The 13,599-nt window shown below is 38.9% G+C and overlaps 1 protein-coding gene across 3 annotated transcripts in view; it reads left to right on the top strand.

Moving 5' to 3' along the window:
• The window catches only part of TRPM4 (transient receptor potential cation channel subfamily M member 4), a 65,747-nt gene that overhangs the window by 39,616 nt on the left and 12,532 nt on the right, over positions 1-13,599 (top strand). For all 3 annotated transcript variants that reach the window (XM_072110245.1, XM_072110246.1, XM_072110247.1), the window contains exons 9-19: positions 256-355; positions 443-561; positions 4,013-4,387; positions 5,210-5,338; positions 6,546-6,675; positions 9,799-9,944; positions 11,706-11,818; positions 11,892-11,990; positions 12,070-12,501; positions 13,064-13,196; positions 13,319-13,493. In XM_072110245.1, coding sequence (XP_071966346.1) covers positions 256-355; positions 443-561; positions 4,013-4,387; positions 5,210-5,338; positions 6,546-6,675; positions 9,799-9,944; positions 11,706-11,818; positions 11,892-11,990; positions 12,070-12,501; positions 13,064-13,196; positions 13,319-13,493 — 1,951 coding nt within the window. The remainder of the gene's footprint in view (positions 1-255; positions 356-442; positions 562-4,012; positions 4,388-5,209; positions 5,339-6,545; positions 6,676-9,798; positions 9,945-11,705; positions 11,819-11,891; positions 11,991-12,069; positions 12,502-13,063; positions 13,197-13,318; positions 13,494-13,599) is intronic.

Raw genomic sequence — 13,599 nt, 5'->3', positions numbered from 1 at the left:
TACTGCTGACCATGCAGGGTCGCAGCCGCGGCTCTGGTCTGCCGTGGCCCGGAGCTTGTTTCATATATAAGGCGCACCGGACTATAAGGCACACTTTGTATTTCTAAGGAAATCTTAGGTTTTTATGTGCGCCTTATAGTCCGAAAAATACGGTAATATCTGTAACTGAATGCTATGTGAATTTGAATTATGCCATTAAATAGTAGAGATAGTCATAAGACTTATTTAAGATTATGCTACTTCTTTAAAATTCAGATTGCGAAAATTGTAGAAAATCGAGATCTGGTCACCGTATATTCGAATGCAGATGGAACAGAGGATTTTGAGACTGTGATTTTAAAAGCTCTAGTAAAAGGTAAATATTTTAGTGCTATGGTTAATGCTGTATAATGTATTTACAATATATACATGCAAATAACTCTTATTTCCCATTATAACACAGCTTGTAAGAAGCAGTCTAGCGATGCCACAGAATACTTGGATGAGCTGAAGTTAGCAGTAGCATGGAACAGGGAAGACATTGCCAAGACAGAATTGTTTCATGGAGAAATACACTGGAGGGTATGAATCCAAAATTATTAGACTCCAGTTCTGCCTCTATATTGAATATTGTGCTTAATATTAAAACAAAATATCATTGAATAAGACATATTAGAAATAGTGGGCATCAGTGAGCTGACTGTTCTAGTGAGTAGATAAATTCAAGACAACATTGATCCTCTCAGATGATAATTTTCAATTTGTGCCTTTACAGCTATAGCAAAAATTTAGATCCTAGCATAATCTGATACGACATGCTAGACAGGGCTGCCATCAGGGGGGGTTTACTTTGATTCAAGTCATGGGCCCACCCTTCCAGGAGTGAAAGGGCTCTGGAGCTATTGCAAAACAGTGCACCGGCAGGGTTAGCATTAGAGAGAAGGGCTGGGCCGTGGAAAGGTATTGCCAAGGCCCTCAACCTTTCATAAAGCCCCCTAACAGTGACTCATTACACGGCTTTGTTAATTACAAAGCTGTGTACAGAGCTGTAATAGGTGTTAAATACAGGATACATTGTACGTACTGGTGTTATTATGTCATATCCCACTCAATGTGCAGAGTTGTATGAGATGCAGTTCACATTGTACCTGCTGCTGCCAATATTTATTATTCTTGTAATCTTGGTTCTGACAACATATCTTTGTTGTAATCTTTGTTCTGGTAACATATCTATTTAGTAACCTTGGTTCCAGTTCTATTTCTATGTAGTTATTTTGGAATTGGTGTCTTTGTTGTTATTTTGTTACCATATGTATGTAATAGCCTTGGTTATGGTACTGTATCTATGCAGTTAGCTTAGTTCAGTTGCTGTATCTATATAGTAATGTTGGTAATGTTCCCATGTAATATGTTTAGTTAGTTTAGTTTGCTGTAACATGTTTTGTTATTATACTGTATTTATTCACTAAACATCAGATCATTTAAGAACTGTAGACTATTGGGGAGGCCACAATCTATTTACCACCTGATACTTCTTGAAGAGGAATCTAACATCGGAAATAGAGATGTTGGTAAATCCCCCCTGCCTGCCTCTGCCATAATCTGTAATTTAATAATCCAACTTGTTAAAAACTTAATCTTAGTAATAATAGCCTTAGCAGTGCTGCCTCCTTGTGCATGCTCGGCATGCTCCTCTTCACCCTCATGCCTGCGCTGCCGGCTTCTGTGGAGCTACTGTGCAATAATGCAGGCGTGGGAGCCACAGCAGGAAGAATCTACCATCAGATCTACTTCTAATGGTAGTTTCCTCATGGTAGGTTTCCTTTAAACATATGTTTCTGATGTGGTGTAGTTGAATGTTAAGTATTTCAAAACACAGAAATACAGGCATTCCCTGACTTAAGAACACCTTACTTATAGACAAACCCTAGTTGCATCACGAAGGTCATTTTTACATGATGACAGATTCCAATAGCCTCTGGCATGTTCATTTCACCCTTATCAGCGGTGCATGGTCCCAAGTCGAGGGGAGTGTTTGCAGTCCATATGGCTAGTTGTCTTCTCAATTTCTTATCCTCACTCATTGCCCTCCCCCTCCCTTAGCCTATCCCATGCTGTATTTCCCCACTTCCATCAGCCCTCCCCTGCTCTATGTTCCCACTTCCATTAGCTCACTGCCACAAATAATTCTCATTTGAACTGTCCCCCCCCCCCATTCTCCGGGACTCACCACACATGCATGGCAGGAAGCCAGGTAATATTAAAGTTATTAAAGTATAGTACAGTAAAACAATTAAAAAGTACTAGAATTATGTACGATAAAGACATTTTTAAAATCAACATACCAAAAGTTACCGGAACATGTCATCATGTAAAATTACCTTCCTGATGACAGGATCCCTTTAAGAACAAACTTTTGGAACCTACGTACGTAAACGTAACGTACGTATGTAATGTGGGGACTGCCTGTATCAGAAAAAGTGACAGGTAAAAAAATCTATGGAACAATATAGGTATAATCTGTACATTTTATCATGCATTGGGCAGTGTTTAGAGGGGTGTGTGCGATTCTAACCTAGGACTAAGCAAGGGAAATTGCACTGTATACAGCTTGAAACTATAGACAGAATATATAATAACATATCCAATCTTTTCATTATACAAAGGTTAAACTGTTTTTACTTAATAGCAGACAGACTTTTTTCTGTCTGCTAGAACATTCAGCATGTTTTTTCCTGTTAAAGTAACCATGGATGAAATTCTTCACCCAATGACAATGGAGCAGAGTTCAGTGTATTGTTTCAGGGATACTCCCTTCCCTGCCGTTTACTCTGGAATTTTAGACCAAACAATTTTCAGATCACTGTTAAACACATCTAAACTAAACCAGTACTAAAAATAGAAGGGAAGCAATGATGTTTGATTGTACTTTAATGAATATGATGAGGGCTTCAGAGGAATCCTCCTAATCATAAAGTAGTTCTTCTGTACAAAGTTTAAGTGTGACCTAGATATTTAGCATTGAGGAGATTCTGAGTATTGAAATATTCTGTTCACCACTGAGTCATCAACTTTATTACTTATACAAATTCATGCAGACATGGGTTTCCAGTCTGAAGAATGCACAATTGGCAATCTCTTGAAGACATCCTCCGTTACTTACTTTCTCATGTTACTTTTAGTCTACCAGAAAAAAACTCTTATTAAAGCTGAATACCATGCTTATTTGTGGTAGATATACAGCAGCAATGATAAATAACCTCCAATTATTAATATTTTATGAATAACCTGCAGATGAATTATATTTATTTATTGATTATTCTCAATCTTATTATTAACCCATTGCAAACTATAGGCCAGGTTTCTTTTTTGACAATTTGACATAAAAAGGAAAGAACACTATACAACAGAAAATCTGGTTCTAGGCTCAAGATCGGGATTTTTTCAATTAAATTTCTAGCCACTTGCTAGGGAGTCTCCTTACAATTCATCTACCAACATTTACACATCTGCACCTCTAGCATATATACACAAAATACAGGGACAATATTGCCTAAGGCAAGATAATATACTATTAAAATAATATATACTGGCAATTGGTTATTGATAATATTATATTGATTACCGGTACTTACCATTAGAAAATTCTTATTTGGTTCTACATTTATTTTATAGTAAAAGTATAGCTAGTTCTTAAAGGGGTTGTACACAGCATAGGGGATAGGTATCACTGGGGATAGGTCCACTGCAACCCACCCTGCAGATGAATGAATTTGTTGTGTGCATGTCCAACCAGCCTCTTGTTCACTTATACAGTATAGGACTATAGGAGCTATCTCCTGCAGCCCCACATTCTGAATCATAGTTCTCATTTGAGGTCCCTCATTTTTGTGATCACTGTGGTCAGACACGTCCTTTGAATAGGTGTACCACAGGGCACTAAGAGCTTCCAGCTGTTCAGTATTTCCATCAAAATATTCTCTGCATGTAAGAAGTATATGATAGCTTACTGACTTTTCTCTTTTGCTCATAGGCTTGTGATCTTGAAGACACAATGACAGACGCACTAGTGAATGACAAACCCAGCTTTGTAAAGCTCTTTGTGGACAATGGAATGAACATTGTGGATTACCTGACATATGGACGGCTTGAAGAGCTTTATAGCTCTGTTATCGATAATACGGTTCTATGTGCGCTACTTCAGCGCAAACATGAAGAGCGCAGAGAGTCTAACAAAGGACAGCAGCACCAAGACTACCTGCCAGTGGACACTGTAGGCAAAGGACATGACTTCAAGCTCTATGAAGTGGCCAAGGTTTTGCGAGAGCTGATGGGTGATGTCTGTGCCCCTTTCTACACACATGTATTGGGGAATACCAAGGGCTCTGTCAACAGGAGAAGCAGCAATGTATGTAGAAATGCCACCTATGTCACTCTTTGTATATTCTAGTTGTAGCAGCAAGGCTAGATTTTTGCTATTTTCCTTTAAATTTCCTTTCAATTTACATTCACTATAAAGTTAACTGAGCATGTTAGTAGATCTCCATTTGTCTCTGGACAGATATTGAGCAAACAGCACACTAGTCATGGGATTCTTTTGTGGCAGGTGCCCATTTGTCTATGGCAGTTATAGTAAGGAATAAGAAAGGACTCTTCCCTCGTATCCTAAAGATGTTATTGACTAATCCATATAGAAGAGAGGCTACAACAAATTTTGTCACTGGCAGCTGGTGATCTTCCTTGTCCAGTCCAGAAGCTGGACCCACACCCTTCATGAATTGGTGGCATTTCTATGGAATGTGAATGGTTTACATCATAACACTCATTCTTTAGGTTTCCCTGATGTGGTACTACTGCCACTAGTTATTCATAATTTTTAGGCCACGTGTAGTCTTCTGTATGTCCACCCTTGCACTTTTTATTACTTCAATGTACCCAAATTAAACGTTGAGCAATTTTAATAACTATATCCTACCGTTTGAAAGGTACACCTCCTGTGTAGCAATGTATGTACCAATAGGTCTCTATGGTTACATACATACAAACAAGTCTGGGTAGTCTGATCCTGCAGTGACTCATCCTTCAATCTGTGTCCTACTTCTTGTGTAAGCGAGAGAAAAAGCATCCCACGGAAATGAATGGAGTGGCAGTGTGCATGCAGGACTACAGTAAATGCATCATTCATATAGGACCTGTTATCAAAACTTTTTTTCTGCCTCTTTTTCTACAGAATAAAAATAATTCACCAGGCAATGATCAAAGATACGATTCCAAAAAGTCAACATCTCCCTGGATCGATCTCTTTATTTGGGCAATTTTACAAAATCGTGATGAAATGGCTACTTACTTTTGGGAAATGGTAAGACTTAAAAGACATATTCCTAAACTTGCATAGGCATCCAGTGAGGAGCTTGTGATAACTTTTGAATAGGTGATGTATGAAAAAAGGGAGTCAACAATCACCCAAACACACCAAGTCTTTCCTTGTGCAGCCACACTTCTATCCAGCTGTCTGTGCAATGAAAGTCTTGGCGTGTGTGTGCGCGAGACGTAGACAAACAGGTCACATCACCGTCATTCTGAAGGATACTGGGATTGGACCCGGCACGATAGGGGCTATAAGTAAATTACAATATAATCCCACAGAGCCCATGGGGCGCTCAGGTGATGTAAGCCTGATCACCTCCGGATCATTAGCATAAATAATCTAACTTTATATTTCCACATTAAAGACACTCCTGGTAAAAATGGCAGACACATGAGTTATAGGCATCTACCATCAGTATATCTGATATTAGATTTCCTTTAAGGCCCATATATCAGTATTGTCTGGAATGTGCTTTTGAATGCCCATGAATCGTTGCACTTTTTTATCTAAACGTTGTTGTAGGCCGAAGATATAAGGAAATTTCAGCACATTATATTAAAAAAAGGTTTGCATTTGGGATTGTTTAGTGAGTGGGAACCTAATCTTACTTGTGTTTGTGGTCCTAACTAGGCCAGTAACATTTTGTATACAATGATCTGTTAAATTCTGATATCTGATCTATGAACTGGAAGATGTTAGCCACCATATGTTTTGATCTTATTGGGATGGTTATAAAATTTTACTAATTTAGTGAAGGAGATAGTATTCACTTTATCAAGAAAGAGTATGTTGAAGAATCTATTTCTTAAACTTCAGGGTCTCAAAAACAAATATTATTTCAAATTATTTAAATTATTTATTATGTTATAAATGGACATAATAAACCACTGTCAGTCACAGCAAAGGGGACAACCTGAGGCAGGGAGAGCTTGACTTCAGTACTAAACTCTCCGCCTCCATAACTATACAACCAATTTAAATCTGACTTGATGATGCTACCACGCTAGGCCATGAAAGAAACATGATCTGGAAGGGTTTATTAGTCAATTTTCTGCTGACATGCTCTTTTCTAAGGTAGAAATTATTCTAAAGAAGTTATGCACTTTTTGTCTGCTGTTTAACATGTTTTATAAGGTTGGACAGTCCCTTTATGTTGTATTACTTAAGTCTCATTATCCTCTATTGGTGCAATTTGCAGGGGACAGAAGCTGTGACCTCAGCGCTGGCGGCATCAAAATTGCTAAAAGAACTCTCTCGGCTTGAACCTGAAGCAGAAGAATCTTTGGCAATGAAAGAGCTAGCTGCAAAGTTTGAACATTTAGCAATAGGTAATTCAGAGCATCAACTCCTCAATATATAAATATATCTGCTTTAGTAAGCATGCTACATGATCTGGCACCTCCGGCACAGATAAGAGAATGTAAGATGGTTATTAGAAGACATTTGGTGCTTTCAGCATAAAAATGACTTTTGGAATAAAGGCGGTCCCCTACTTAAGGACACCCGATTTACAGACGACCCCTAGTTAAAGACGGACCCTTCTGCCCACTGTGACCTCTGGTGAAGCTCTCTGGATGCTTTACTATAGTCCCAGACTGCAATGATCAGCTGTAAGTTGTCTGTAATGAAGCATTATTGATAATCCCTGGTCCCATTATAGCAAAAAATGTTAAAACTCCAATTGTCACTGGGAAAAAAAAAATTTGTCTGGATCTACACTGATAAAATATAGAGTTTCGACTTACATACAAATTCAACTTAAGAACAAACCTATGGAACCTATCTTGTACGTAACCCGAGGGACTGCCTGTAATCCCTATAAATGGTCCTTTGATTCTCTGAATTATTGGACCAGTCCAGTGCTGAAGTGAAGCCTGAAGCCACCAACCTCTCACTCTCTAGAAGCTTTTAGCTAGGAGAATAATGGATATGTTAGCACCACATGTCTTCTTTGACAGACAAATTAGATTTTTTTGTAGTCTGATTTCAATAGCAGATGTTGAATTTATGGAAGGAAAATCTTTGATTTTATGCATTTATAGCATAATAGGTGATTTACGTGTACCTGCTGTTGTTGCTGTTAATTTAATGTACCTTATAGTGGTTGCCCAGTCATATCAAGTGCAACATCAAGATTTCTGCAGATTGTGAACAGCCTAATGGTGTGACCCGCATGGATCACGAGAACAGATAACAGAAGACAGTCAATGACGTGGTAGCGTCCATGTCCGACTTGCTGCTCCATTCATTTGGGGTACAACACAACTCTGTTCTTATGATACATGGAGGTCCCACCATTGGGACTCCCACCAATTAGCGAGTTATCCACTATCCTGTAGATTACATCTACGTTACCTGGAGTCAGGATCACATCAACCTTGGATTAAAAAAACCATGGTGCTATATTAACGTATATATGTATATTATCATTTTATATTATAATTATTGTAACCTGTTTATTAATGGTAATAATACTACACTACAAACAAAAGGATAAAAGCAAACAATGGCCCAGATATATCACTGTTCTGCGCTTAAGTGTAGTAGTTGCACCTTAATTCTGGTGCATTGTTGCATCAGAATTACAATGATTATTATTATTACTATTATTATCCTGCCTCATACTGATTAGTTTACATAAGGTGCAGTTTAGGCGCAATAAAGGATTCATGTGATCCTCCTTTAAGCTCCTCTCTGCTTCTCTCACACTCACAGCAGAGCCCAGGAGTGTGACAAGCTGTACCCAGTGATCTCCTCAGCAGTGGCTTCTCCTGGAGGGGATCCTCCAGTGCTGATCTCCTGCTGCCCCCCTGTAATTCTGGCCAGTATCCTCCTCAGACACCAGTGTGGTCATCCTGCTACATAGGACACTTCTCAGTACTATCTGCAAAATCCTACAAACTTCGGGCACATTCACATGGCCGTCTGCGGGGACATACATGCGGCCGCAAATTTGCGGCCGTATGTACGTCTCCATAGACGGCAATAGCGGCGCAGATACGGTGCCACACATGTGTGGCACCGATCCGGCCCGCACACCGCAAAAAGATAGAGCATGCTCTTTCTTTCGGCATGTGTGCGGCCGTGTGCCGCTATTCTCTATGGAGGGAGGAGGGGCATACCGCTGTGTGAATGTACCCTTCTCTTGTATCGTGCTCTAAGCTGCTGCTTTTGTAGATTGATTGTAAATAGAAGGTCATGAACTGTAAATAAAGGCTGCACATAGTGTCTGTAGTGTCTGCTGAGCTCTACTGCTGGGGATAAGCTGCTCTGCACAAAAGCTCAGTGCTGCTTTTTAGTTTACATACCTTCAGGCTGGAGTATTTTAATTTGCCTCCTTAATTTGCGCCTAAATGAACAAGTTACTAATGATGAATGATTATTACATCTGGATTGGTAGGCTAAATAAGTAAAACATGGTTATCTTTGCAGCACTGCTAGTTTGGTGTTTAGTTGTGAAACTGGTGCAAAAACACCGCAACACTATGAAAAGGCGCAAAAATAACAGAAAAAAAGAGTGATACATCTGGTCCTATAAGTTTAATTGGCTCTCCTACTCCTCCAAAAAGTTAATAAAAGTTGAACAGACTGGGAGGGATTTATCAAGGTTTTCTGGGGTAACAGCCTTGATATAGTCGCAAATCCTGGTGCACTGCCATCAATTGCAAATATTTTCCTCCAAAGTTTGCTGGCACGGGCATTCCTGCTATAGCCAGTGCCCTTTGATAGGAAGGGCCTGTTGTATTATTGTCTGGCAGCATTGCAGCTCACCAGATATATCAAGAGGCTGGCACCTCTGTGTGCAGGAGGACAGGAGGATGTGCTGGCGAACGATTTGCCAGCGTATGATAAATCCTCACTATATGTACTATGGATGCAATTAGTGGATAAATTTATGTCTCTTGGAATGTGAAGAGGAAACCACTGAAGAAAAGCTTTGTCATTAGAGCCAAGAATACACCTAGTGGATAATGGTTAAATGGACAACTGTTAACAATGGGCTGACAGCAGTCCTAGGGCACATGTAATCATTGAATATTTGGAGAAGTTTTTGGATATTGTATATGACTTCTTGATGTTATTTTACTGTGGGTTTACAGCATACAGAGACGGTATCAGATATATTGTTAGATTTTAATTAATTTTATCTATGTGCTATGACTGTGTTTTTATGTTGTGTCAATTCAAACCACATAATACAACTAATACTTAAGATCTTACCTGCTTCCTGTGCTTTAACCAACACATTTATAAAAAATGCTACCTCATGTACGGCACACCCCTATGACTCCAGTAACTTACTTTAAGAAAGAAAAGCAAGCTGCAGAACCTTAAGAAGGTGTTTGAAGGGCAGACCTGGAAACTTGCAACTCGACATATTGTTAATGTTTGAGGCTGACAACTCTGGTCATGGGGCTGTATTATATTTATGTAACTCTTGATTGTTTCAGGTGTGTTTAATGAGTGTTATCGAAATAGCGAGAACAGAGCATTCAAGCTGCTAGTACGATGTTCACCTGTCTGGGGTGGTGCTACGTGCCTGCAGCTGGCTTATGAGGCAGACGCACGTAATTTCTTTGCACAGGATGGTGTTCAGGTAAGACAGCATATCTGCCATTCTTTCTGCATTTTTATATGATGTATTTGGCATCAAGCAATGTTTGGCGTATAGAAAAATAAACTTGAACTTATTAGTTTGTTTTTACACTGGCCTTCTGACCTCTGATTTGTACCGAAATGGAACAGATGTCTGGAAAGACCCCACATGAATGCTGCTTTGACACTGTTATATATACACTCTTACTTATGCAGATGCAATCATATCCTAACATAAATTTTGTAGGACGACAATGGGGGGAATTTATCAAGACAGACATTTTAAACACTGGTTTTAAAATCCCTCCCCTACTGATCTACTAAGAGACTCTGGTTTCCAGCGTGGACTATAATAAGTACAATGGGCTCAGACATTCAAGCTCCCACCTGTCTCCTGCCCACGCCACTCCAACTTTGTGACACCAAAAGTGGCTTGTGAGGCAGAGATGGTAGAGATGTGGAGTTATACATGGTTTTCTATCTAAAGGCTGTCAGATAAAGCATGGTAAATGCCCCCTATAATGTTTTGTTTAATAAGTTAATTACAATTAGCTGGAATCTGTTCCTGTCAGCAAACCCAGAGTATAGCCACAGGAAAATAAAGCCATTGCACTATTTGCCATTAACAGCCATTTACCACACTTCATATCTTAATAGAAAGGCACCTATACCGTTAATTCAAATTTCTCATATATATTATGTAGCTAATACTTAATAATACCATGATTATTGTAAATACTTTATTTTAAAAAGAGTCTCTTTCCCTGTATTTAGCAGTTAATGTAAATCAGCTTTCTATCCCGTACTCCAATGACAGCTGAGAGATAAAGGAACCTGATAATGTTTACAATGTATTAACTCTGCAAAGACATAAGACTGTCCAGTGACTGTCTGTACAGAGTGAAATCATCAAGAGAAATAGTCTCTAGGTATGGAAAGTGTTAATATTTAGAGTCATTTCCTTATCTCTCTGCTGTAAACAGGACTTGAGAAGGCTTTCAGATACACTGCTCACCACAGGAGAAAGTAAGAGCAGAAAAAGGCACAGAGAAGCTGCTTTACTTAAAATGTAACTTAACTTTTGAGAGAATTACACAAATCAATAGTAACAGATGATAATAGTCAACGTTCTAATATACTCTATTAAAGCAATATGTCCCTGTGTCCTTTGTCTTTCCCTGCCACGCTGCCAAGGGCTCTTGGAGGTCAGATAGGGCTTCCACAACCTCTCATTCTCAGCACAGATCCCTAAGCTTGCCCCACTTCCAGGAATCTGTCCTAGATGAGTACTAATGATTCTGGGGCTCTGTGTCATTGAAGCCCTATCCAACCTCCTACAGCTTTTATCCAGTATGGCTCCTCGCCCTTTTCTTAGCACAAATTCTGTACCATTTCTCTTGCCAAGTACAAGCTCAGGGAACCTGGAGTATCTACCAAGACCAGGAGTCTATCAAAAAGAAGTCCTGACTTGGTCTGGAGGGACCAAGACCTTCTACTGCCAGACATAAAAGAAGGGTGCTGCCTGACAGATGCTCCCTGGAAATTGCAGCTTTAGTTCACAACCTGGAGGACCTATTTCTCCAGGCAGGGTCAGTGTCCAGGAGGGCTCATACTTTTTGAAAATATCCTGGTCCTTGCAAAAATGTTGCAATATTCATATCTGAAATAAAAAAAATTATGCACAGGTTAAGTTATACTTCTACAAAGTTTGAAAATTGTGATGGGTTTTCATGATCTACCACCTTACCTTTCTATTTCACAGTCCATGTTAACAGAAAACTGGTGGGGACAAATGGCACAGAACACACCAGTATGGGCGATGGTGCTGACCTTCTTTTGCCCTCCTCTCATCTATACCAATTTGATTGAATTCAAGTGAGTACTCAAGTTCATTTTTGTGAGCATAGCTGAATAAAACAAATGTAATTTGTAATTTTTCTTTTTCAAGAAATGTTGACAATGAAAATGGAATTGAAAGCAGTAACAGAGTTGAAATGGACAGCTTAGATATTGACATAAAGACTACTGTCGCTGAAATTATGGAAGGGTATGTAAACTGAAACAATTTTCTTTACTCATGATATTCTTTGTGATCCAGTATTAATGGATTTTGTGTCATTAATCAGGGAAGAAATTATGAGGGAGAAAAGTGAACTTGTACAGCTCAAACCGACCAAGGCATCTGATGCAAATGCTGCAGTTGCTGAAGCAGAAGTCACTAAGGAGAAACCACGGCCGCTATGGATGAGGCGCTGGAAACAGTTTTGGAGTGCTCCTGTGACTGCTTTCTTTGGCAATGTTGTCATGTACTTTACCTTCCTCTTCCTGTTCTCTTATGTGCTACTCCTGGACTTTAAAAGACCTCCACCTGAAGGTCCAGCAACTTCTGAGGTTATCCTGTATTTCTGGGTTTTCACAATGGTCTGTGAAGAAATACGTCAAAGTTTCTTTGTGGGATCTATGCCTGTGACACAAAAGGTCAAGCAATACTTACAGGACTCCTGGAATCATGTTGACATTACAGCTTTACTACTTTTTATTATTGGAGTCGTTTGCAGGTAGCAATTTTACTAAGTTGGCAAAAATATATATTCATAAAGCTTCCTTATATAAATAACATGCAGGTATTTTTAGAGTGACTTTTGCCAGAGTTTGTGCTGTCTAAATTTGCACCAATTGTATTAAATATATTTTATATAATTGGTGCCAATTACTTTCTACAGCAAGATCTCACTGAAGTAAGGCTTACTGCTCATGAACTTTGGGGGAGAAGGGCCTGAGAGTAGAAGTGTTCTAGTTGCTTAGGGCAACCAATCAGAGTTCGGCTTTCAATTTGCCACATCTGTTTGTTAAATTAAAGCTGAGCTCTAGAGCACGTCTGCTCTGATACTTCTGATAAATCTCCCCCATTTATTTTTGTCCGTATTTTATCTTTTGATTTAAGGGATAGCACAGGAACAAATTAATTTCTATGAGTTCGAAGACGGTGTTGTGGTTTCCAAGGTTGCGTATATAAGTTGACTAACCGAGCTGATAAACTCCAGATTAGGTCCCATTCCTGCCTGTGTGTGTGTATATATATATTTATTTATTTATTTTTGTGTATTTTTCTTTGTACAGAATGATGGACACTTCATATGAGTCAGGACGGACCATCTTGTGTTTTGACTTTATGGTTTTTACACTTCGTCTTATTCACATTTTTGCAGTCAACAAACAGCTGGGACCCAAAATAATTATAGTCAGAAAGATGGTAAGTGTTAATAGAGCAAATAGTAGATACCAAAATAATTTGTTTTTACCTTCTTTTTATAGTAGTATTAGTATTTAATACATTTATTTTCTTGACAAAGAATCTTTTTCTTTTCTTGACAGATGAAAGATGTCTTTTTTTTCCTGTTTTTTCTTGGTGTCTGGCTAATTGCATATGGAGTAGCCACTGAAGGTCTCTTACATCCTAACGATACACGACTGGGGTGGATATTTCGTCGTGTATTTTACAGACCTTACTTGCAAATCTTTGGTCAGATTGAGTTAGATAAGATGGACGGTAAGAAACAAATACTGTGTGCATCCTGAATTGCATCCTGTACGGAAAACTCTTTTGATGTCTTCTATGTATAATAACACAAACAGGATATGCTATATCCTATCTA

Source organism: Engystomops pustulosus, chromosome 6 (assembly GCF_040894005.1).
Source record: "Engystomops pustulosus chromosome 6, aEngPut4.maternal, whole genome shotgun sequence".
Classification (NCBI taxonomy): Eukaryota; Metazoa; Chordata; class Amphibia; order Anura; family Leptodactylidae; genus Engystomops; species Engystomops pustulosus.
The sequence above is the reverse complement of the archived record's forward strand: the minus strand, read 5'-3'. Positions and strand labels throughout refer to the sequence as shown.